The following is a 25136-nucleotide window of genomic DNA, read 5'->3' on the forward strand; positions in this document are numbered from 1 at the left end:
TGTCGGCCCATCAGAGTTGCCCTAAAAGTTGTCCTGTTTGTCACTAACTAATGAATATGCACGACAGGTTTCCACTTTGAGTTACATCTAAATTCTAAAGAGAAACGACGACAACAACAACAAAACAATTAAGGCAATAGATTAGATTGGCACTTCTCAATTAGCACCAGAGGGCAGAAAGACCCCAGGGGGAATAGATGTTATTGTGTCGATAACTCATAGGGATCAAAATGAGCAATAGAACCATATTACAAGAAATGATAAGATAGCAACATTTTCTTTCAAAATTGTTATTGCATGTCAGGATTGGTGATTATTTTCAATAAGTAAGTGTGTGTGTGTGTGTGTGTGTGTGTGTGTGTGTGTGTGTGTGTGTGTGTGTGTGTGTGTGTGTGTGTGTGTGTGTGTGTGTGTGTGTGTGTGTGTGTGTGTGTGTGTGTGTGTGTGTGTGTGTGTGTGTGTCATTCAGAAAGAAACAAAGACAATGGCTTCTTTTACATACAGCATAGTCATACAGTGCAATATTTCCCCACTGAACCCCATTATAAATCACAACAACTGCATTATTATTTGGAATTAATTATCTGATTATCTATACAGAAATAACTCAGAACAAACTAGTTTAGTTAATTGCTTAATTGAAAAAACATGATTTTAGGGCATGATTTAAACATAACGGTCAGTTTCCATAATGAAATACACTAAACCCATGGCACATTGCATCACAATGGCACAATGCTTCACAGTCCAGATGGTAGGACACAATTCCCTCATTCACAGTAAAATGTAGCAGAGATCCTCAAGGGGGCTAAAGGGAATTAAAACCAATAAGAGCCTAATTTACTAATCTGCTGTGAGCATAAACGTAAAGAAGCTAGACTTTGTTGTTCATCTCTTGATACACAGTATGCCGTAAAAAATAAATTGTGTGGATTTTTCTGTTCAAAGAAAGAAGAGCTATTCAGAGGGTTCAGTCGGTGCAGTGTGCCAGCACGTCCACCAGAGGGGGAACTCAACACGGCTTTCTCCCCACATAGTACATTCTGCTTCATGATCAGCTGTGGGAAATATTACTAATAATCTCTGCATCATTCCTGATAGAGATTCAGAAGAACAATTAACCCCCAAAAAATAAAAACGGTATATGCATCTTCCTGTCCCAATCACACTGGGATTTGTGCAGTAAAAGTGTCATGCCAGCTGAATTGACCATGTTCACATGCAAAACATGCAGTCTGGGTGTTTTGCATCAACTGCACAAGAACAGAAAACAAAAGGGAACAGTAGCAGTACACAGAGAGAACAAGCCTCTCTCATGTTCCCAGGTACGGCCAACTACAGTAAGTAAGCTACACGGCTCCTTCTGCCCATCTGGTTATCAAGTAAGAATGCTAACAATAACACATACAGAAAGGAAAGGTAATATGGGATGAATGAATATTGAATGAAGTGTTTAAAAAAATGGATGGGAAACAAGCAGTGGATGTACACATGATGTCATCAGTCTATCCAACATATACTACTGGATGGGTTTGTTTTCTCTGTGACACTTAGTTCCCTGCAGATCCCAGAGGTGTGAGTTGTTTGTTGTTTTTTGCTCACCTCAGCAAGGTGGGCGTGTGAGCAGGGCGGAGTCAGTGAATACGTGACACGGGGTGCAGGAGGGTCATGTGCTCAGCGCCGTTGAAGGGCAGGCGTTGAGCGCTGTAGTGGTGCACCACCTCAGGGATGCTGGGGAAAACACAGCTGCTCTGGTCCAGAGTGTAGCCGTTCTCCTTGGTCTGAGCCACAATGATATGAACGCACCCCTGGCTGGTTCTGAGTCATAGGAAGAGAAGGGCATGGAACAGTTGAGAGTAAACCCCACCTAAAGTCAACTTACCAACCTGTTTGTTGTGAAATACGTTGGAATCCACTCCATCGAAAGCTAATATACTGTACATCTTTACATTGAAAAGAATGAATGAATGAATAGTTTATTCTTTTACTTTACTCTTTTTTCAGTGAGACATTACAAGAATAATTTCCTGGTCGAAAAGGTATAGGCAAAAGCTTGTAGCTTATAAATGCCTATCCTTATTACATTTTCATTAAAGAAGATGTTACATATTACATGAAGCTAGGATTAGGAGCAAACATAATCAATTAGTTTGAATATGGCTATGAATTGTACAGGTCAATGTCATATTCATATCGTTTTTATTGTGACACAAAAAAAGAATATCTAAATGAGTTTAGCACGTACTACATGCTAAACAATAATGTTGTCAATTAAGAATTTTGAGCCATTTAGACATAGCAGAGGCAAGTTCACATTACACTCACTTGAGGGCGATAGAGTACTTGCTGGTGCCTGATTCACTGTTCCTGACCAGGAAGCTGGCATCCTTGCAGGACTGCAGTTGAAATTCTGCCTCCTGGCGAGTCACACAGCCATGGTACCAGCTGAAAGAAAGATTGATTTAATTCATTACTTCTCATCTTGAAAGCAGGAACGCTTACTGAAGCCCCATTGGAAACAGCTTGAGAATTAAATGTTTGGAACATTTTCCATGATTATACATTGTAAATGAAACATTCTGGATTTAAGTTCATTTAAAAGGTGAAACATCAGCACATTCTGAAATTTGATATTCGTTCAAAGAATATTTAGCAACATTTAGAGATCCAGATTTTAGTACTGCCTTCCTTCCTTCCCTTCTTCCCTTCTTCCTTCCCTTCTTCCTTCCCTCCTTCCTTCCTTCCTTCCTTCCTTCCTTCCTTCCTTCCTTCCTTCAAGGGACAATATCCATTCAGTAGTTTCATTCCATTCTCTGTTTCCAGAGTCTTAATGCTCAGGATAACAATCGTTCTTTACATTAGACTCACCTCTGTTTCTCCAGGGGTAGGGTGGGGTCCACCCGGCAGACCTCAGCTTCAGGGCTGCTGCTGGGGGTGGAGGAGACAGGGGACAGACTGGGCGAGGACTTCAGGATCTTCTGGGTCCAGCTTTTCTGTCTCAGATGCTGCTGCTGAGTAGGAGGATGCTGGGGCTGCTTGGTGAGCGTGAGGTGAGGGGCATCATCTTTGGTTGGAGAATGACGTTCAGTACTGTCAAACTGTGCTGGAAGACAAAGAGGACAAGAGGGTAGGATATTAGCTTTCATCACATGCCCAGCCTTCATTTCCACTGGGTGAGGGGCGGCCAGTTCCCAGTGGACAGTATTAACGTTAATTATCCAATTAAAGTGTTGATCAAAAGCTATTGTCTTAGTGAATAAATAAGGCAATGGCTATGTGATGAATAACTTATTGACTGACATTCGTTCTCCTTGTTTGGATCATTTTGAATGAAATCTATAATTATACAACTTGGTTTCAAGTCACACCATGCTCTGTCCAGCATAAATGAAAGACCCAAGGGAAGTCAATTCTATGTGTGGTTTAATTTTTACCTGATAGAGTTTTGACAATATGCTCCTTCTTCCACTCCCAAGGTAGCTCATACTCAGTGGAGGGGCGGGGGTCCAGCTCCGGGCGGCTGACCGGGGTCTTGACAATTTCGCCGTCACCGCCCCCCTCATAGGGAATGTCATAGATCTGAAGGGGCGCGGGACGACTTTCCTCCACAGCCACCTCGCCTCCCTCCAGCAGGACGCACACCTTCAGCAGGTCCTTGGACCCCCTTCGTCTTATTTCTGAGACAATAGACGAGAAAAAGACAAATGTTTGCATACAGTACATCCCCCATATTCACACAGCTGCATACATTCACACCTGGGTGGCTGCCCTGTGTAATCACTGTTACCAGCTGTTGGTCACTGAACAGCTGCTCTGCTAGAGTGGTTGATGGTTAAGTGCCTTGCTCAAGGAAATCTTCGTGGTAGTTGCTTAGGGAGGAGAGAGCACTACTCATTCGTTTTGGGGGATTTGAACAACCAATCCTTTGGTCACAAAAGGAGCCTTTTGGCTGAAGCCTTTAGCCCTGGCCTATCCTATTACTCAAAACATTTAAAATTAAAAAATACATATAAAATACATATATATATATATATATATATATATATATATATATATATATATATATATATATATATATATATATATATATATATATATATATATATATATACACATATATATATACACATATATATACATACATATATATATATATATACATATATATATATATATATATATATATATATATATATATATATATATATATATATATATATATATATATATATATATATATATACACATATATATATATACACATATATACCCCCCCCCCCCCCATTTTTATGGATGTATTATTAACTGGGTACTTTAACAATGTCAGCTTTGACAGTGAAAATATAATCTTGGTGTTGCAGTATGTGTAGAACCAAAAAATAAAGGACAGGACGACATACATTGTTATTAGGGCCAAGCTGGGGAGATGACATGCTGACCCACAGGCTTAATCTGTCAAGGCATTTCCACACAGTGAGCCAGCCCTATGAGCTTTTAATGAGGATTTGTCAAGGTTATTCCAGAGTCACAAATCCAGTGATATACAAGCTACTTATTCAAACAATTAGGAACAGACCTCGGAAATTCAATCAGGATGGAAATATGCTTTGAAACGGCTTTGAAAAACGACATATTCCCTTTAAAAATATGGTGTGTGTCATATGGATGTCAGTTCCTTTATAGAAAGTGCCAAAAGACAATCAGTTAAGCCAATGCATCTCATACTTTGAACCTATTTCGTCACAGCAACATCTGACTCTGCCTTACTTCCATGTACTTAGTAAATATGACATGGTTCATAAACTAGTCACATTGTCATGTCCCCCAAGTGGGCTTTCCCCAAGGAAACCTGAAGGTAGACGAAGCAGCGATAGGAGTCAGGTCTACCAGAGTGCTATGCTATAAACCATTTCAGAGACACAGCGGGCTATTGTGTAACCATTTTGAGTAAAACAATGGCATGACGGAATGAAAGGTCAGGAGAGCACGTGATTGGACGACTGACCGACAGTCTTCCTGGATGCTGGGAAGTGTTGAGAATTGGTCAGAGAGGTCCATATAGGGGGCCATGCGGAGCTGTGTCCGAGAGGGTGGGGGGGGGGGGGGTCACCGAGGGCCAATTTCCTTTTCGTAGAATAGTACCAGGAAACAGAGACAGGAAAAAGGAAGCAGAGACAGGAAACTGCGCCCATTGTCCTAGCACAACACAGTTGCCGTGGCAACCCCATGGGGTATGGGCAGCTCTAGGGGAGCGGGTTCACATTCTAGACGCTTATTAGCCTGGCTAGACTGAAAATGTCAGTTCTGTCATTCGCACGCAGAACACGCATACGCTACATGTTGAAGCTCAGCTCGCTCATGTGAGGAGCACACATCCACTAGTAATGCCGAATTGAACTACCTAACTCAACACAGTTCAGCATTTAACCACTTAAACCCTATATACTTTGTTGACCAGGGCCCCCCATGGTACTTGGCCCCCTCCTTTTTTCCCTCTACGATCTGCGATGCATTGTGAGCTTGTGCGTTTTGCTTTTGGAGAATTTTCGCCTATTATGATATGTCCAGAATTTGGAGGCTAGGGTTCATGTGTTCATGCTAGCATTTACTGTAGCAGATGTTCTCCTCCAAAGCATCAAAAGTGAGTGAATGATAGGAGTCTAGTTTCTTGTTCAAAGACACTTCAACAGCACACTGCACTTCTGTTCTGATAGAGCACCTGCAGTTGTCAAGGCCTTAATCTGCACTAGCATACAGTACTCTCTCTTAACACTATCCCACCCTACAGACCCTACCTAAGGTCCAATTCATCAAGCAACACTGTCGTACAACAAAACTTGGCTTGAAAATCAAGCAAAACAAAAGGCTTTAGTGTTATCAATTTCTTTTCAACCCCTCTGTGACTCGCACTATGCCTCCTGTAAGTCATTACCAGTGACTGTCACACAGAAAAACAGGTCAATTTTCCAGAGTTAAATGAACAGCGTGCATCTCTCACCAGTGATCATCTGCTGAGCATCGTAAGGTTCCATATAGCCATCATTCTCTCCCACTCGCTCTGCATCCCTCTGCTCTCTGGTCTTCTGTGCATCAAAGGGATCTGCATAGTCTTCAAGGATGATCACCTGAAACAAAATCACACACTGTAAAATCTGGTCTAAAATCTGTTAATTGCACTGAGAGTGTACAAATGTAACCAAATGGACCCATTTGATCATTGTTTGTCCAGCACCTGGGTGAAAGATTGGATGTGCATGCACTATCGCCTTGTACATTTGTACTCTCTCAAAGAGTTACAAATGCATAAATGAACATGATTTTACTGTGTATTACTGAATTTGATTTTAGAACTAAAACAAAACAGGGTTACAGGAGCAATAAAAATGTGAATAAAACTAAAATCTTATTGCATTAAAGCCTGTAAGAAATGTCTGACACCTAGTGATGTAATATGAAGGATGTGATTTCAAGCAAGAATAAACAGTAAGCTGTGAGATAAATATCAGCTATTCAAAATGATATACAACCGGCGCCACTACTGTAAATATTGTTTATATTATTATTATCATTATCATTGTCATCATGGCGTGCTCTGTGTCGTAAAGCCCACTCTCCTTACATTCACACCTATCTACTGAAAACCTCCTATGCAGTCATGCAAGTCACCTTATCAGTGCCTTATACTTTCAAGTTTATCTTAGAAGCCAATAACCCAGTGTGTGGAAGGCCTATACATGATACAGAGGGGTTTTCTGTCTTCTAAGTGCTCTTGGTTTATCTTCTGTTGAGAAGATACTACAAATATTACATCTCTGGATGGAATAGTGTAGTGGGTCTCAAAGGGGGGCCCCAGGGGTCCTTGAGGGAGTTCCAGGGAGTCCCCAGCTAAAATAGCTAATATAATATCAGTAACGTCAACCCTGTTTTATAGTTAGGCTATTTGAAAATAGCCGATCTGCAAGCTCAAATCGTGATGTGACGGGTTGCGAGCTTGTGTAGTGGTGAGATCCTATGTAGAAGAGAAACTTATGCAGGGGTGAGATCCTATGTAAAACTAGAGAAAGAGGATAGGGGTTAGAAGGCCTCTAGAGCAGGATATTGAGTAAAAGATGGGGAAACATCTACTCTGAGTTCAGCAAATATTCAGCACCACTAGGGCAAGGGTCTGAAGTCCATGTCTGGGAAGAGAGCGCCATAGAAGGTCCCATAAGAGAGTGATAGCAAGTATACATATCAAATGTTGTCATGATCAAGAATGTTATCTGACCAATGAACTCTTATTTATCGGAATCAAGGGTAGTTCTCAGAATTAATATCATGTCAGAGCAAACTCTTAAATTCTCGGAAAAGAGGTCATTTACATGGAGGATGTTGTTATGTGCCTGATAGCTATTTTAACAATTTGGAATACGTTTGAAAGATTTGAACACAAATCTTCTCTTAAGGGGTCTCTACAAAAACCTTTTCAGATGGGGGTCCGCAGTCAAATATATACACTTTGATCCCTTAATTCTTTTGAGCAGTTTTTGTTAGCAGTATGTACACAGTTCATGAAAACTCAAAATAATTAAGGGATCAAAGTGTTCCCTACATTTCTTTGAGCAGTATATTAATTTAGAGGTCCTTGACATGAAAATGTTTGAGAATCACTGGAATATCGTAAAAGCTTGAAAGGCATGGAACACAGGATGTCCGTAACCTGTGTACTCGACAGACAACTTTTGGCAATGCGGATACAGATTGACAGAATGCCAGACACACACCTGCGCATGTGCACATCACACGCCCACACCTACATAAACACAGAGGTACTGTATCTTAGCAGCATCGTCATCCGACCCTTGACCAGGTTTTGCGTCACACCGTGACTTTCTATGAATCTCACTGTATGCCATCTATTTACTCAGGAAAAAGATGAGAGGGGATTCCCTCCCTGATATTTCGATAACCAACTACTAGTGTAAAGCACCAAGCTTGTTGAGAAAAATCCCTTGCATGTGCGATAAAAAATGATTCTGAATTCTTGATTCTGCAGCAGAATTTCCATTTTCAAATCTTAAAGAAACACTGAGGATTTTACAGTGTAATGAAAACTCATGATGGAAGTGTCACAATCATGTTTTTTTGGCACTGAACTTGCACTGTTAGCCATGGCGGATTAATTGAACTGTGCACACTGCAAAGAACACATTTTACAGTCAGTGTTGAACTACACACAGGAAGAAGCGAACAACCCCAGTGGCTGGAGAACTGGGATTCACCCCCCACCCCACCCCCCGAAACACAAAACTCCCACCTCACTATTCCTCCTCCCTCTTTTATGTCTTTTTTCACACCATCTCCCTACTGTCTTCTCCCTGACTTCTCTCTCTCTGTGTTTTTTTAGTTTTTTTTTTATCAAAGCCAAGCTGGAGGGTACTCAGGTTAGCACCTGAGTGTCAGATAACACAATGCTTTTTATAACATGATAGCCTTCACCAGGGGGGCTGAGTGGAGTGAAAGGAGAGGCGTGAAGGTTGAGGGAGAAGGGGAATACTGGGCCCGAGAAACATTACAGCGGGACAGTGAGGCTCACCCAAGCCTGTCTGACCATGGCTTTGTGTTCAAGGGTGAGAATGGAGAGGTGGGGGGGGGGGGGGGGGTTAAGGGGTGAGGGGTGGGGAGGAAGAGAGATAGAGAGACAGACTGGGAGGAGTGGATACAATGGGGAAGCAGAGACAAAGGGGGAGGGAGGAAAGCCGAAACAATAATATCAATTTTCAGAGCTTGGACTGGTTCGGCACTATACTTCATTGTCAACAGTATTGATGACACACCACATGTTATTTCTTGTTAGAGGAGAATGTTTTACACTACTACCAAAATCAGGGCATGGACCACTGATTACAATCATTCATGTTTCATTCACCATTCCTGCAGACAATATACAGTAGTCTATAAAAACAGTTACATTGGGTCCTTTTTCTTAGCTCATATTGAATAAGAATGGAAATTAAATTAATTAACTCTGTATTTTGAATAACAAATCAGTAGGTTATCAGATTGTGACATAAACAATGTTATACATTATTTTTGCTATTACAGCTTACCGTTTCTGTTTTGACTTGTGCTTTTTCAGTCTCAGGTACTGCTTGACTGATGGTACCGCTATTGAAGTTGGGGCCCTTGTCTTGTTTATCCACTCTGATCAGCCGACTGATGTAAGCATTAGCAGAACTCTTCAGAGGCCGATGTTGCTCCTCAAACACTGTATCTGCTTTTGAATTTTTACGGCTCTTCCCAGGAAGAAGGCTATCCCAAACCTTCCCATCCTTCAGTGAACCCGTGCCATTTCTCCCCAATTCGATGGCAGAATTTTTCCGATTTCTCCCAGACAGGAGAGAGCCGACTCCTCCACCTGATCCACTGTCAACACCCGAACATTTGCGCTGGCTGCCCTTGGAACCTGTTGCTTTGGTACCGATGCCAGCCACCAACCCAGGCTTGGCTCTTGACTGGGACCCTGATTCGGAGGCAGAGCGGATCCTGTCGGTACCGTTCTTCAGATTGATAGGGAACTCTTTGAACCACTTTGCCATTGTAACAACTAAGGTAGAAAGCTAATAACCTCTCTGCTCCAGCACCTTTTTGCGCCATACACCACGGCCCAAGAGACGCACCTTTAGAAATCACAGTGTCTTCTAACAAAAGACTTCCGTTGCTTTATTCTAGGCTAAACTACAGAATCGGTGTAATCTATGTAGGCTACTAAGTAGGCTAGATCAACAGAATTATGTTATATAGGCATGTCATATGTGCCTTGGAAAATTCAATTAAACTATCGTATAGCCTGTATTAATCAGATCAATTAGGTTAGGCCTATAGGCATGGGAGTAGCTATGCAAGAATAATTTGTCTACAAATAAAAGAAAAGAAAAGAAAACAACACAATAAATTAAAAAAGTCAGCTCTCTCACCCTCAAAATAGGCTATTTTACAAGCCTATTCGGCAAGAGAAACCGTTTAAATATTCCTACTTTATCCCATTTGTGGTTTTCTTAATTCTGTTCCTTCTTCCATTCAGAGGAAAAGTTATTCCCTTTGCATAAAGAGATGTCTTTGAAGTGCTAAGACTCGGAAGAATCTAAAGTTTTTCTTGCTTCTGATTTGTGGTCCCATTCCCAGAGAGTAGCTCGTTTATCTGCTGTTTTACAACCGTCCTGTATCGCAATCTGGCTCCTGACTGCGCTCCGAGTTCAGAGGGTGGGAATGTTGATGTGGGGGGCAGAGACCAAACACCACTGCAATGTGGTGGGCGGTGTGTTGATGGAGAAATCTCCCTAGGTAGCCTATTTCTAATACAGTGGTTCTCAACCTTTTCAGGCCCTGACCCCCCGAAATAATCATATTTGAACTGGGATCTATAGCTCTGGTCCATATAGCGTTAGAAGGAGTTCTCCTTAACTACGCTATGGTACTGTCGAGCCGTTGCCCACACACCTGTAGCGCAGTCTCTCGTCTTTAGTAAAAATAAAAAAATATACTTTTGCTACTCACCAAAAGAAAGACAGTTTTAAGATGTTGAAAGCCTACTTTCCTTAGTGGGAACACTTGGAGCCCCCCACCTCACGCCTAAAATACACTTTTGGGCCAGAAAAGAAAATATTTCACCGGAAAGAAAGAATGTTTTAGTTACTCCACTGCCCCCCCTACAGATCTTGACAATGGAATTTTCTATTGACCAGATTTTTCCTTCCGGTGAAATATTTTCTTTTCTAGTCAAAAAGTGTATTTTAGACGTGAGGTGGGGGGCTCCGAGTATTCCCACTAAGGACAATAGGCTTTCGACATATTAAACCCGTCTTTATTTTGGTGAGTAGCGAAAGTGTATTTTTATTTTTATTACAGACGAGAGGCTGCGCAGCCTACGCTACCGCGAGTGTGCGGGCAACGGCTAGAAAGTACCATAGCGTTAAGGAGAACTCCTTCTAATGCTGTCTATGGATTCACCCTGATACGCACGAATTAGAAGTTGAGGCATTACATTTTTGGTTTCACAGATAAATATTGTGAAAAAAATAGCTATACAAGCTCACACCGCTTTCGAGGCGTTGTGAGCTTGTAGATCTGCTATTTTCAAATGTTTTGCCTCTTTCTTATAATATGGCCAATTTGACCAGTTATGGTAAGTTTGTTGATTACTTTTGATAGTAATGGTCATTTTCTTTTCTTTCTTTTTGATATTAAAAAGGTCTTAAAAGCCCTTAAATTGTCACTTCACTGTCATGTGGGGGGTCCCGACCCACAGGTTGAGAACCACTGTTCTAATAGGCTAGCTAGACAGTACCAGCATAAAGCTCTAGAAAGTGACAAATCGGAAGGGCTGGAGAAAACTATCATTGCATTTGTCTAATAATAAATATATAATTTGTTTGAAAAGTATGCGTCACTGTAGTTTGACACGTCATCATGCTGCAGGTAATGTAGCCTGATCATGATGTCATGCTGGTATGCTCACACTTTTCACACAATCCTCTATTACAAAAAGAAAATGCGTATAGGTGATGATTGATGGCTGTAGTGATAACATCATGCAGTTCCATTGCCTTGTAATAATAGCCTACAGCGATGCTTCATGTCCGTTTCAAATTTGCAATAATACATATAATTCATTTGTGAATGTGTTAATTGCACTGCTAATTGATGTTGAACCTCTGATCAGACTGTGCGGCGTTTGAAAGTGGTCCATTCTGGGCCGCCCCATTTGTACCGATGAAGGGTGATCGAAAGAGAAATAGTACAAATAAAGAGATTCAAAGTAAGACATTTCTGTAGACCATTATACGTCACGGCTACAGTAATAGATTATATACGCGCTAACTAGCCCATTTGTAAAACATTTGAACACGTATTTATTGTCTGGGACAATGTTTTTTTTAAGACACCCCTATTTTGTCTCCCAGTTGAAACCTTCAGCTGTGTGCAGTGTTGCCAGGTCTGCTTATAATAAGCGACTTGGCTTCTTTTTCTGTAAGGTTGTTTGTAAATGGACTTGTTTCTAAAGAGTAGTTATTATTTTGGGCTTACTGTATAATGTTGTTTAAACCAGTGGTTCTTAAACATTCTCATGTCAAGGACCCCCAAATTAAAATCTTGTCCCCAGACCATCTGATAATATTTGGTGCTAGGGACTCACATGCAAGTTTGATGTTGTTAAAATGTTTCGAAAACATTCCAAACTGTTCACATCTTCATATCTACTGTGAGCTTGTAGATCAGCTATTTTCAAAGGGCTCATGTAGTCTAGTCGCTTCTTTTGGGCTTGTTTCCATAGACATGGTTTCTTGTTTCTCTCGCAATACCTGGCAACACTGGTTGAGTGCGATACCCCTGCCTGTCCCTCTTTGTCCGGTGGCGACAGTAGGCCACGATTAATATGGCTAAAATCTGCGTTTTTGCATGAATCCTAGTCGAACAGTGGAACAAATCAGCGGGCATAACGCCGCGGTGTGGGGACCGGTTTGCCGACAATGACACGCCAGAGAGTTTCAATTTAACGGACACAGCAGAGCAAAGCAACGGAGAAAGGGTACAATTCGCTTCCAAAGACAGACAGACAGTGCAAAGCTGGCTAGCTCCATCCAGTTAGCATGCTAATGTTAGCCACCAAGCTAACGTTAGCATAGTAAACAACCGCTTCGAGAGACGAAACCGGGTTGTTTGTCTCTCGTGAAGCGTTTGGGTTCTGCCAAATTGTCACACAAATGATCAACTTTTGAATGTTAGCTGAGCTACAGCTCATGGTTTGGAATAAGCGTTTCCATGGTGCTGTTGTTATTATTCACTGGGATCTCAAGGCTGCCTAGCTAGCCACAGCGGGTAACGTGGCTAGCTAGTTAGCTAAGCTAGTAGTTAACTAGTGTAGTAGCTGCACATCTGTAAGTGATCATTTTCAAGAGGAGGGAGGAGGAGGAGGGGGGCTGCTGCAACTTGCATGCGCTGGCAAACCAGCCAGGTACGGTAGCAAGCCGTCAGTTTCATGTAACCGTGCTTGCTTGTTGCAACTGTGCTTGTTGCGACCAGGCTGCTTGAATCGAACCCACCCGTCCGTTCCGATCGCACGGCTAACTAACGCTATTGCACACACAACCCGATCGGTCATTTGTTGACCAAATCCCCGGCGTGACAGACAGCGTGGCGAGAGATTTGCAGCTGGAAAGGGGGAGAGTTTGCAGACCTGGGCCGGTGAATTGATTAACGATAACGTTGCAATAACGTTGTGTACCAGGCTATTAGTCGTGATGGTTGCCGTTCTATCGACCTGAAGGGAGGCTGACTCCACCTGCTCGGCTTCCTAGCCTTAAAGGAACTCGTCATTTTTAACTTTTTTCTTGCATATGAACGGTGATATGCCACCTCACCGACAGTCATATTAGCTAATGGCTGCCGAATCGGGGAGACTACTGGCGGGACAAGGTCAAGGAAAACGAGGCAAAGGTAGGAATTAATTTCACCCATCTCCCCAATCAGATCGGAACCATCCATTACTGCGCTGCAATGGGCTGCACTGGTGCTGTTTAGCAATCCCCCCATGTGTAAACTTCACGACTGTCTTCGGTGGTGGCTGTTTCTCACAGTGGACATCTGTGAACGGGGTTCATGTCTTTCTTGCTATCAGTGTACCTCAAACTCCCCGTTTCCTCCGTCCTCATGTCTTCGTCTTTTCCTGTCTTCCTCATTGACCTTAACCTCCTCCTGCCTCTTGTTTTACGGTCTCTCTCCCTCTCTCGCCTGGGTCATTTGGTCTGCCTGGGTCATTTTGCGAGTCAAGGCTTCATAACCTTGGTGGTGATAACGCCTGGATGTTCAACATCTTGTCCTCATGCCAGTGTATGTCCCATCATTGAATCCATCTCAACTGTTGGACTTAAAAACAAAGAGGCCCTAGGTCTAAAGCTGCTCCACTCTGTCACTAAGGGTATTGGCCAATCTAAATGGTGATTTTTTTTTCACATTAGATTTTGATGGACCAGTAGTTTGAAACATGCAAGGTCTGTTTTTTTGTTTTGTTTTTAACCCAACAAATGCATCCCTCATTTTCCTTATTTCTGCCCCTTCTATATTCATTATTTCAGCTTCACAGATGAAGAGCCCAGAGAAGAAGAAGAGGAAATCCAACACTCAGGTAAAGATTTGCCCTGGGCAGTCTGAACACATTCCTTCATACTGTAAACATGCTCTTAGTGATTGACATATAAACTGTGCCAGGATTTATGTCTGCTTGTTAGGGCTGCAGCACAATTAATCAAAAATAATCAGTGTGATTGTGAAACAATCTTTTGATCGGCCCTTTGGCCCTCATCTCCTCACCATTACACAAGGCTTAATAACCAAAACAATATGCAACCCATCTCCCCATCCATCAGGCTCACCGAGGCACAATAAAATCAGAGGCCATTACATACTATTTGACCAAAGATACGGTTACGCAGTAGTGATCAACAAAAGCATTATCAAAATGATATCATCGTTTCCCTGCCATGCGAGAGTGCGGTCTAGCCATTACCAACTCGGGACTCCTGAATCACTGCCCTCCACACTCTCCTGTCTAGCATCAGGGTCTTAGCTAAGCTGTTGCGCCGCAGTGCATCTACCTAGGTGGTGCGCTTCTTGCCTTTCCTGGCTTTGCCCTGGGTTGGCTCCCATAGTGTCGTTTGCTTGCCACTAGTTTGGGTGCCTGACGCAGTGCCCTGCCAAACTTATCCTTCTGCCCACCAACAACCGTCATTACCAATAATCGTGATTAATTCTTGATTTTATATTAAGCAAAATAATCAGGATTGTAATTGTATCCATAATTACATAGCTCTACTACTTGTTAACCTAATTACATTGTAGTTTTCTAAGCAGTCTCAGTCTACACGCTTCGCTCAACTAGAGACAACCTTCGTTGCCAAAACTGGGTGGAAACGGCGTGTTAAACTGTATTGCAGAACCAATACAGTGACTTCATATTGGGAGAGTGATATTTGTTTTCAAAGCATTTAGCGTAGGTTTTTTAGTGGCCATTTAACATAAAACATTTCTGTTCATTGATGACCAACATTAGAGGAAGCTTTTAATAAATAGTTCAGGGATCGGTGAACATGTACTTTTATTTTGTCTTAGGCGGCAGGGTTCTCCCACCTCTCTGAGTTTGCTCCTCCTCCCACCCCTATGGTGGATCACCTGGTCGCCTCCAACCCATTCGACGATGACTTTGGGCCCCCATCTCGACCCGGTGGGGCTGGCGGTCCAGGAGGAGCCCCGTTCCTGCCCAGCCCGGGGGCAGGTGGCGGAGGGGGATATGGAGGTGGAGGCAGGATGGGCGGAGGCATGGCCTTCATGGGAGGCCCTGGAGGACCAGGTGGCGGCCAACCTGGACGGAGGCCACCCTTTGGTCCCCCATCCAATACGGGACCCCACCACCAGCTGGGCTTTGGAGGAATGCCTGGGTTTGGGGGTGGTGGTGGAGGCGGTGGTGGGGGAGGTGGAGGAGGTGGTGGATTCCCTCCTGGGGGACCCTCACAATTCAACATGCCCCCAAACTTCAGTCCACCCATGCATCCGGGGCCAGGATTCAACCCCATGTTGTCTCCTGGTGCTATGGGGGGCCCTGGGGGCGGAGGGCCACCCCACCCTCGGTTTGGTATGCCTCCACAGCAGCAGCATGGACAGGGCGGACACCCTTTCAACAGCCCTCCTTTGCCTGGCGGTGGAGGCCCCAGGGGACCCCCACACGGGCCCATGAACCCCATGGGTGGGATGCCTCCTGGGATGAACATGATGGGCGGCATGGGTGGTGGCCCTGGAGGAAACATGGTGGGGGGGATGCCAGGCATGCCCCCTCAAGGACAGTTCCCTCCCTCACAGGATGGCCCCTACCCCGGGCCAAGTCCCCCAGGGCCAGGGAACGAGGAGGGCAAGAACTTTGGTGGAACGGGTCCTCAGGCAGGTGGGCCGCCTCAGCAGCAGCAACAGCAGCAGCAACAGCCTAACTTAAACCCCAATGGCCCACCACCTAACAACACTCCCCCGGGGCCTCCTCCCAACTCTGGCCCTCCCCAGCCTGGAGGAGGCTTCCCTGGCCACCCCGATGTCCAGCAACCCAACCCCAACACACCTGGTCAGCCTCCCTCAGCACCTCCCCAGTCAAACCCCAACTCCTCACCCACTGGCCCGCTGAATGGATCAGGCCAGCCGCAGAATACACCACCCAATCAGCTCCAACCACCAAACAATGCCAATGCTCCCAACTCAAACAACTCTTCCCAGCAGCAACAGCAGCAGCCCACTCCTCCTAACTCTGCCCCTGGCTCCGCCCCTTACAGCCAGCAGAACAACACTCCCGGTGCCGGGGGTCCCATGCCCAATGCGCCCCCCAACTCGGCCCAGAACAACATGACCAACAACAATGGGGGCAACACCCCAGGCAGTAACCCCAATCCCCCATCCAACTCGACATCAACCCCCAACACCCAGTCCCCGCTTCCCCCCGGCCCAGCAGCCCCCACTACTGGCCCAGGGTCAGGCCCCGGGAAATTGGGGGGTTCTGGGATGGTGTTCCCCTGCGGCTTCTGCATGGCGGAGGTGCACGACGACCAGGACGCCATTCTGTGCGAGGCGTCGTGCCAGCGCTGGTTCCACCGTGACTGCACAGGTTTGACAGAGCCAGCATATGGCCTGCTGACCCGGGAGTGCGCTGCTGTCTGGGCTTGTGACTTCTGCCTCAAGACCAAGGAGATCCAGGCTGTGTATATTCGCCAGGGCTTAGGGCAGCTGGTAGCAGCCAATGAGGGCTGAGAGGTGAGTGACAGTGGAGAGGCAGCCAGGTGTGAGGTGTAGGAATGAATAGAGAGGTGAAGAGACATTAATGCTCTGATTGAACTGAATGACTTCTATCACGTCAGCTACTTGCCCAACTTCATCTTGACTAGCCCTTTACTTGCTTGATTATACAGACAAAAAAAACGCCAACTCGTTCACATTCATGCTTACACATAGCACTTTTTGTGACTCTAGGCAATTGATTTTTGTTTTTTTTTGCTTCCCTACCCATCAGAGTCAAATCACATAACGAATGTTAAATCCCCCCAATTGTTTGACATCTAGCCTGCCGACCAGCATAGCACTGACACCAACGCACTACCTCACATTTTGTGACTGACCGGCACGGAAGCTCCTGCACTGATAAACTGACTGTGACTGACTCACCCCAAATACACCACATGAGTGTGAAATGGCATTTGTCACACTATACACGCACAGGTATAGTGCTATATTTCCCCTGCAATGTTGTATTAGCATCTCGAGGCTATAAATCAAAGACCACATAATGTTCTTTCAAATATTTAAAATCGTGCCTGAAAGTATAAAAGGCCTTGAATGTCACAGAATGATTACGTATTTTTACTTAAGGAAAAAACAAAACTTGACATTTATTGCCATAATGGATGTTATTTAGCCCTTTACTGCAGTAGCATAAGAAAATGTTTAGATAAATCAGAATATATTGAAGTTTCAATCCTCAAGTGTATCCACTATTGTGGTATTGTGGCACAAGTACATGACAAAATCATATCAGGAGCTGTCCTGTCAATGTCCACACACACACACACACACACACACACACACACACACACACACACACACACACACACACACACACACACACACACCCTCCCCTTCCCTGGTCTACTATACTATATAACCCAGTGCTAAGGAATCCAAAGGAGTCCCGGGCTCTGGCTCCCCTTACTGAACTAGTCTTTATCACCTCACAGAAGAGGATATCACTATCGAAATATGTGTAAATATTCTGAACAATACATCCCTGAACATTTGCCAGAACACACCTCCGTCCGTTATGAAAAATGCTGGAAAGTCAACCAATGAACAAAAAGTTAGAACGTGTCTTGGTTTATTTGGTGGGGCATTCTTTTGTTTTTTTATACATTGAACCAAGCATTTTTATATCTCCTCACATTACACATTAATTGTGACATCAGTGCTTTTGGATGGTGTTGGCATAGCAAGTAGTGACATCATGTCATATCAGATGTGCATAGTTTTGTTTTTGTTTCTTCTCTTCTTGGGTTGCATGTGAACCAATGCAGTAACTTTGTCTGAGCTGTTTTTGTTTGTATTTTGGTCTCTACTAGAGGCCTCGAAGTAGACCAAATAACTAAAGAGCGAAAAATAATATCCATTTTCACATTTCTGTCCCAGAGGAAGGTGTTTGTATCTTCTCTACTTTCTTTATCTCTCTCTCTTTCTTCATTCATTGTCCGAGATGCCTTTTTTTCAGCCGTTCCCTTTTTTGTACTGGTATTTTGTGCTGTTCAATGTGCTCTGCTCTGGCGCCCTCTGGTGGACCCTAGAGGAACCAGTGAGCCCCACACTGGGTGGGGAAGGGAAAGGTACTGAACTCTGAAGTAAAGAGAATTTTTTTTGTACTTGTCCATGTCTGTTTTATTTTTTATCTGTTGCCAATTGTTGTATTAAAAATGGGGTTTGGTAAACCCGCTGAAACGGATATGCTAATGTAGTTTCTTTGTCATCTTTGACATCAAGCATTGTAATCATAATGCTCTCAAACTTTTATAGAATTAATGATTATGATGGCCAATGATTTAATTATTTAAAAAGTAAACCGTTGGAATTTGTAGATAATATAAATACTTTAAGTAAATTTAAAGACTGAACTGAAAAAGATCAGTTGGTCATCAGTTTGTAGTAAACTGTAAGCCCGTAGTATAACATTCCACCCAGTCTTGATAAGGAGACTCGATGTGCGATGTCTTGACTACAGATTTTCTAGTTCACAGGCAAGGATTTATAACATGCAACTTCCACCTTCCGTAGTCCCAATAAATTGCTCATGATTATAGTTACAAAACAAGGACCAGTTAAGACAAGTTAACTAAATAATAGTGTTGTGATCTTTACACTTTTGATACACAAATTAAAGATGAGCTTTATAATGATGGGCAGCATGTTGATGTCATGGAGATTGCAAATGCCACACAATTGACAGGGAACAAGATCATGGTCCCCCATGACATGACAGACTTCAAGCTGAAGCGGTTGAGTTCACAACATCAGTTGCAGTTGTAATACTGCAGAAAACAATACATTTCTATTTTCTAAGATTTATGACAAATCCTAAGTGTCAATTTACTGTAACTGTTTAATTATCACTTACGGATTTAGTGTGTTACATATGCTTTCAAAGCCTGCATCAGTAACTTGGCAGCACTGAAAAATAACTGCTAAAATACTTTAATTGGCCTCACAGAAAAATGTGTCAGTAGGTCTAATAGCATAGAAGAATAAGTGAACAGAAACCAATTTGATTGAAAACAATTTCTCAGAATTGATAGCAGTTTAGCAGGATAAGGTTTTAGTAATAAGTTTTACTATTTCTAAAGGCCATTTTATAATGCAAAAATAAAGGTTGATTTGATTTGATTTTGGTCAAAAGTAAACACAATATAACAAACCCAGGATATACACATGTAATGTATGAAAGTGTAATAACACTTTTTTCCAATGTGGTCCTGCAACACAAAATAAAAACAAATAGTCCATTAAATTAGGATATAGCACCAATAAATTACACTGAAAACCACCTAAAATCCCTAACATAAAAACATAAAAACACAAATTTAAAGTGCATCACTAGCCTGTAGCTTATTCCATAACAGTATTTTCACACTTTTTTTATAGGACAGTTAAGATTGAGAATGCCTGACACACTGAGTCAGAGGCATTCCTCCAAAGAGAAATACCCCTATAGGCCCTAAATATAAAATAACTTTTGCCACAACCTTTGAATCTCCATTTGGTTTGCCCTATAGATTTATTTTTCTTGTAGCCTACTTTATAGGCTCAATGGATTTAATATCAATTGTCTGGTTGTAGAACTAGATGTCATATGAGTCAACATTAAGGCTATAATTACCAGTGGTGGAAAGTAACTAAGTACATGTACTGAAGTACTGTACTTAGGTACAATATTGGGTATTTTTTACTTTACTGGAGTATTTCCAATGTTCAATACTTTTACTTCTACTCTATTACATCACAGAGGTAAATATAGTTGCCTTCTTTTACTCAACTACAATTATTGGACAACTTTAGTTTCTAGTTACTTTGTAGATTTTTATGATTATTATTACAAAACATACAGTAACCTCTTCAGCCCTATATAGGCCTACATTTCGGCCATTTGAAAATAGCCGATCAACTTGTAGATCTGCTATTTTCAAAAGATTTTTATACATTTGAAAAGTTGTGAAATGGGACATTCTGCATAAAGAGTAATTTCTACGTTTGGTACTTTAAGTACATTTGATACCAATACTTTTGTACTTACTTACTTACTTACTCAAGTAAATTTTGAATTCCGGACTTTCACTTGTAACAGTATTTCTACATTGCGGTATTGATACATTTAAAACATGTGAGTACTTCTTCCACCACTGGCTATAATTACCATAGTGTATGAGTAGGCTACATTTTAATGTTATGGTGCCACAAAGGCCGATAGTATTTAGGTTTGTGGCTCAACCCACAGAGTATTGGTTAATTATACTCCGTTGTACGACGCTGCTGCGCACCGAAGATAGCAGATCTACAAGCTCACAGAGTGTCACAGATGGTGCGTGGTGTGAACTTGTACATCTGCTATTTCTGGTGCGTGCGTTACACTGTCGTACGACGAAGCATGTAGGGAAAGAGCTCACGGCGGGGCGCCGCCTTCACTGTCTCCTCAACCAATGGAGTTGGTACTGAGCAGTGTTGCCATGTCGGCTTATTATAAGCGACTTTGGGCTTCTTTTTCTGTAAAGTTGCTTGTAAATGTTGGTAGTTGCGGTTTTTGGGGCTTGTTTCTATACTGCACTTGCTTTTTTAGGCTTGCTTCCATTTTTTTCTATTATTATTTAAACCAATGGTTCTCAAATAGTTTCATGTCATGGGCCCCCAAATTAATTTTGTTCCTAACGTAAATGTTTTGTGCCAGGGAGCCCCGTACCAGATTTGTGTTTCTCAAAATATTTCACTTTTTTTTTTAAAGACTTTTTGAAAATAGCAGATCTACAAGCTCACAACCTGTCGTGGTAGTATAGTATACTATATAGGTTGAAGACAAGTGCCTACTAGTCGCTTCTTTGGGGCTTGTGTTCATAGACCTGGTTGCTTGTTTCCCTCGCAAAACCTGGCAACACTGGTCCTGAGGCGGGTCCACGGTTATCAGATGTACAACAGGTTACTCTAATAACAAGGGGGCTTTTCCTCATGTCCTCGGTCCATTGAGAAACATCTATTTATTGTACGAGAATTACAACTCTTACCATCTGATTCTGAATAGAGAGAGAAAAAAAGAGTCATCGGTTTTGCATTAAACCTACAGGTACAGTACTCACAACACGCGTTTGGTTCTATTAACAGCTGTTTATTTACTTGTTCTTTGTATTTGTGCCTGTGTTTTGCTGCAGGGAATATGTTGGACCATTTAAAGCTGTGTGAGCAGCCTGCATTTCGCGGTGGCTGCGTTTTGCTGAGCGTGGCGTTTATTATATTTATATTTAGAATTAGAATGGATAAAGCGAAGGGAAAGGGAACACCTGTGGCTTTGTGGTGCGTTGGCAGTCAGACTTACTATACTCAGCTTTTCCTGCTCATAATACTAATGAACCAAACGCCCCGACGCAGAAAACACAATCTTTGCTCTTTGTTTAAAAGCTCGTTTTAATGACTAGGATAGGATGCGCCATTCATTCATTCATTCACCCAGGCAGGCAGGCAGTCAGTCAGTCAGTCAGTCACACAGAGCTCGGCTCTAGAGCCCATAATTGGATCTGGTGAGACGGTGCGTAAATAGGATATATGAGTGGTGATGTATCGCAGGTAGGCTACAGTGTTGCCATGTCTGCTTGTTATCAGCGACTTTGGGCTTGTTTTTCTGGTATGTTGCTTGTAAATATTGGTAGTTGTGGGTTGCGTTTTTTGGGGGCTCGTTTCTAAAGTTTAGTTGCTTATTTGGGCTTTGTTTCCTATTCTTGTTTAAACCAGCAGTGCCTCATTTTCAAGTCAAGAACAACCCCCAAATGAATATATATTTTCGTCTCCAGACCCCCATCTGAAAACATTTTATGCCAGGGACCCATTGATTGATTGATTGATTGATGTACTTTATTTAGTAAGACATGAGAACAACAGTACATGGAAGTACAAATTCACAATACAAGGTCTACTAAACTGGAAGACTCATAAAAGCACAGAGCTTGTTTCAAATGAGTTCCCCATGCACACAAATCATGATGTTTTGTGTTGTTAACATGTTTCAAAAATATTTCACATTTTAAAAAATGTCTTCCAAGATTTTTGTTGTGAGCTTGTAGATCTGCTATTTACAAATAGCCAATGTATATGTTTCAAATAGCCAACAATGTACTAACTGTACTGTATACAAATAGGATGCGACAACATCTTTGTGCAATGCTGCTGGTGTGTGTTGTTTGTCCTCGGGGCAGCAGTTCTGTCCCAGTCCGCTCGTGGCCACAGTTTCTCATGTAGCCTAGTAAACAACCCGGTTTCGACTTAAAAACCGATACTGACTGACCCGGCTGGGTGGGTGGGTGTGACGCTATTAATTCACCAAGTCTAAGAGGCAGGTGCACGTTGTGTGCGTGTGCGTGTGTGTGTGCTATTGTTGGACTACTGTATATTTAATGTGCTAAATTGGCACTTTGTGCTGAGTTTATTTGTTTACCTTTTTGGTTTAGTATATGGGAAGATCAGCTCATTTTTGAATATTCTTTGTGAAAAATCGAATTCCCTTGGTGCTGCAATATATGTCAGATTGCCACAGATAGAGGTATTGGGTGTTGATTAATTGATGCTTCATGTTCAGATGGGAGGGCTTATCAAGAACACTGTCACTGTTAGATCTTCATTTCCACCTGGTCATTCAGTCATGGTAAAAATGTCTGCTTTAGAGTTTTCAGCTTTGGATAAAGGTGTCCTAAATAGCACATGTTAGGGCGGCTTTCCATATGCATGGACTTACCTAGCCCCACCCCACACCGCCCACCACATTATTCACAATGTCATTCATTTTAGTATCCCTGGGCTGCGACAGCTAAACTTTGGCATGAAAGTAAGGCCATAAGCCTCTTAGGACACTGGCTAATAGTAGGCAAGTAGTTAAAGGAGCACTTCAGCTATTTTAACCTTATCTTAATATTATTTGTCCTTACTAATGATCATAATATGGCACAATTTCATTCTCCTTGCTTACTCTATTGTCTCAAAGCTGGGCTATGTGCAGCTCAGAAACATTCCTACCAATGACATCATCATTGGGGATTCCTAGCTAATAGAAACTACAGCCTTTCTCTTCTTGGAAAGTTAGCATGCTGAAATTGAAGCCAGTTTGTGTATCAATGAAACGTTTGAAATGACCAAACCTGCCTACCAATGATGGATCACTGGACTGTCCACGTCCCTGCTCTGAGACTGACCACGTAGACAGAAATGGCGCGAATGCCATCTTATAATGCAGACATGCAAAAGTGTCACTTTTCAGCTACAGTCACCTTTTTGAACCCAAATAGGGCAATTGTGTGACACCTGACCCGAAAGAAAACAACATGTTGTCACCTTTTTCACCTCGGGGCTGTTTGCATGCCTGATAATGAGCATTAGAGACTAGGACATTTTATATGAAGATATGATGAAAATGGTGAAGTGGTCCTTTTAAAAAAGTAGATCAAGAAGGTATAATGTGTTGACATTCTAACCAATTAAGTGGGCAAAAACCAGACCTGACCTAAAAAACAGTAGCCTACTTACGTGTGTGCACATTTAAGCTTATTTGGTAGCTTAGGCTATGCATAAACAAGTCCCTTTAATGGGGGACATTTACCCTACTGTTTTTTGGAGCAACTGTCCAGTGTCCACACACCAACCTAACTATTATTCGTATTGGAGTATTAATACATCCCCGCACTGAAAGAGTAATTGCCCAAGCTTTTACAAAAAAAAAATGTAAAGGCAGCACGCTAGAAAAAAAATCTTTTTTATTTGATTAATTATGGATATTCGTCAATAACGGTTATCTAAACATCCAATATTGTTGATGATGATTGATACCGATGGTGTATATCAAGGGCATTCCTTCCTGTCCAGTTACCTGGACAAGGAGGATGGGGAATGGAAGTGTAGAAAGAAGAGGAAATGGCCATGGAATATTAGAAGTGGAGGGCGGAGAGAAAGGCAATAATGACAGCAGATAGTCTTGTTGGGTTACATTCCACTCCTCTGTTGATACAGCCATTCCTTGTGACAAGAGAAACCTGTCAGCGAGCAAAGATAAAGTGGGCTAGTTGTCGCCAAACAGGACTCTGCTACTGTTGGCTCCCAATACATGACTAAGCTCATAATGGATGTTTCTTTTACATTTTCTGTATTTACTCATGAAAAAAATGTACTTAACACGTTTCCTCATTTTCAACAACCCCTTACTATTATTCATTCAACTGTACACATTCATATCAGGAAATTACCTAGTAGGTCCACAGTATTGAGCAACTGCTGCGCTGCAATTGGGAGTTAAGCACCTTGTTCAAGGGCACCTCAGCAGAAGTTAAGGGATAAGGCATCTGGGATTCCAACCGTATTTCCCAATATTTTGTTGTGTTGGGAAGTCACCCCTGTTGCTTTCTTAATCAACCTTCCATAAGTATTTAACCTATTCTAGAGCCAACAGACGCTTGAGATGATTCTGTTTAAGTTTGCCGTTTTTCTTGTACCTATTACAGAGAGCAGTGCTGCTAATGGACATTCAGCATGGCTGAAGCCATTCACCACACTCAGCGCAAAACCTGTAGACCTCATACCCTTCTATTCATACATTTAGATGTTGGCCCAGTTCTCCAGTCTTACAGTTACTCCATAATCCACCATCCTCAAACAAATGCAAACCACGCGGAACATTTTAGGATAAAGGGAATGTCTGGAATCCCGAGAATGTTTTTCAGGAGGGGAAAAAACAAAGGTTCACTTTGACTCAATCTAACCTTATGGCCGGTCAAGGTGCTGGCTGTTACACT

General features: G+C 42.5%; 3 protein-coding genes across 8 annotated transcripts in view; 2 read left to right on the top strand and 1 right to left on the bottom strand.

Moving 5' to 3' along the window:
* Positions 1–375: 375 nt before the first annotated feature.
* Positions 376–10204, bottom strand: she (Src homology 2 domain containing E). Its single transcript, XM_084080551.1, has 6 exons — positions 9090–10204; positions 5999–6125; positions 3435–3677; positions 2869–3103; positions 2326–2445; positions 376–1818 (listed from the first exon to the last, which is right to left on the bottom strand). Exons 1-6 carry the CDS (start codon positions 9576–9578, stop codon positions 1635–1637), a joined length of 1398 nt encoding a protein of 465 aa, XP_083936677.1. The 5' UTR covers positions 9579–10204; the 3' UTR covers positions 376–1634.
* A 2163-nt stretch (positions 10205–12367) lies between these two features.
* pygo2 (pygopus homolog 2) lies at positions 12368–18477 on the top strand. 3 transcript variants are annotated; one of them, XM_084080625.1, is made up of 3 exons: positions 12368–13476; positions 14115–14164; positions 15148–18477. In XM_084080625.1, exons 1-3 carry the CDS (start codon positions 13419–13421, stop codon positions 16819–16821), a joined length of 1782 nt encoding a protein of 593 aa, XP_083936751.1. In that variant the 5' UTR covers positions 12368–13418; the 3' UTR covers positions 16822–18477. The 3 variants fall into 3 exon arrangements, with proteins under 3 accessions (XP_083936751.1, XP_083936752.1, XP_083936753.1); XM_084080626.1 differs by having other exon boundaries at positions 12368–12994; XM_084080627.1 differs by having other exon boundaries at positions 12368–12568.
* A 2845-nt stretch (positions 18478–21322) lies between these two features.
* cgnb (cingulin b) overlaps positions 21323–25136 on the top strand; it is a 32538-nt gene continuing 28724 nt past the window's right edge. For 2 of the 4 annotated variants that reach the window (XM_084079601.1, XM_084079602.1), the window contains exon 1: positions 21856–21930. In XM_084079601.1, coding sequence (XP_083935727.1) covers positions 21910–21930 — 21 coding nt within the window. In that variant the 5' untranslated portion in view covers positions 21856–21909. Of the gene's footprint in view, positions 21434–21855; positions 21989–25136 lie in introns of those variants that run through there. The other 2 variants (XM_084079603.1, XM_084079604.1) reach the window with 2 other exon arrangements.

Source organism: Gymnoscopelus microlampas (genome assembly GCF_963454915.1).
Source record: "Gymnoscopelus microlampas genome assembly, chromosome: 15".
Classification (NCBI taxonomy): domain Eukaryota; kingdom Metazoa; phylum Chordata; class Actinopteri; order Myctophiformes; family Myctophidae; genus Gymnoscopelus; species Gymnoscopelus microlampas.

Coding starts and splice junctions, on each gene's coding strand:
- she (XM_084080551.1), bottom strand. CDS start 9,578: ATGGCAAAGTGGTTCAAAGAGTTCCCTATCAATCTGAAGAACGGTACC. Junction 6,126..9,089: donor CACAAGTCAAAACAGAAACG/GTAAGCTGTAAT, acceptor ATTTTGTTTCAG/GTGATCATCCTTGAAGACTA. Junction 3,678..5,998: donor TGCTCAGCAGATGATCACTG/GTGAGAGATGCA, acceptor CTATTGTCTCAG/AAATAAGACGAAGGGGGTCC.
- pygo2 (XM_084080625.1), top strand. CDS start 13,419: ATGGCTGCCGAATCGGGGAGACTACTGGCGGGACAAGGTCAAGGAAAA. Junction 13,477..14,114: donor TCAAGGAAAACGAGGCAAAG/GTAGGAATTAAT, acceptor TCATTATTTCAG/CTTCACAGATGAAGAGCCCA. Junction 14,165..15,147: donor AGAGGAAATCCAACACTCAG/GTAAAGATTTGC, acceptor ATTTTGTCTTAG/GCGGCAGGGTTCTCCCACCT.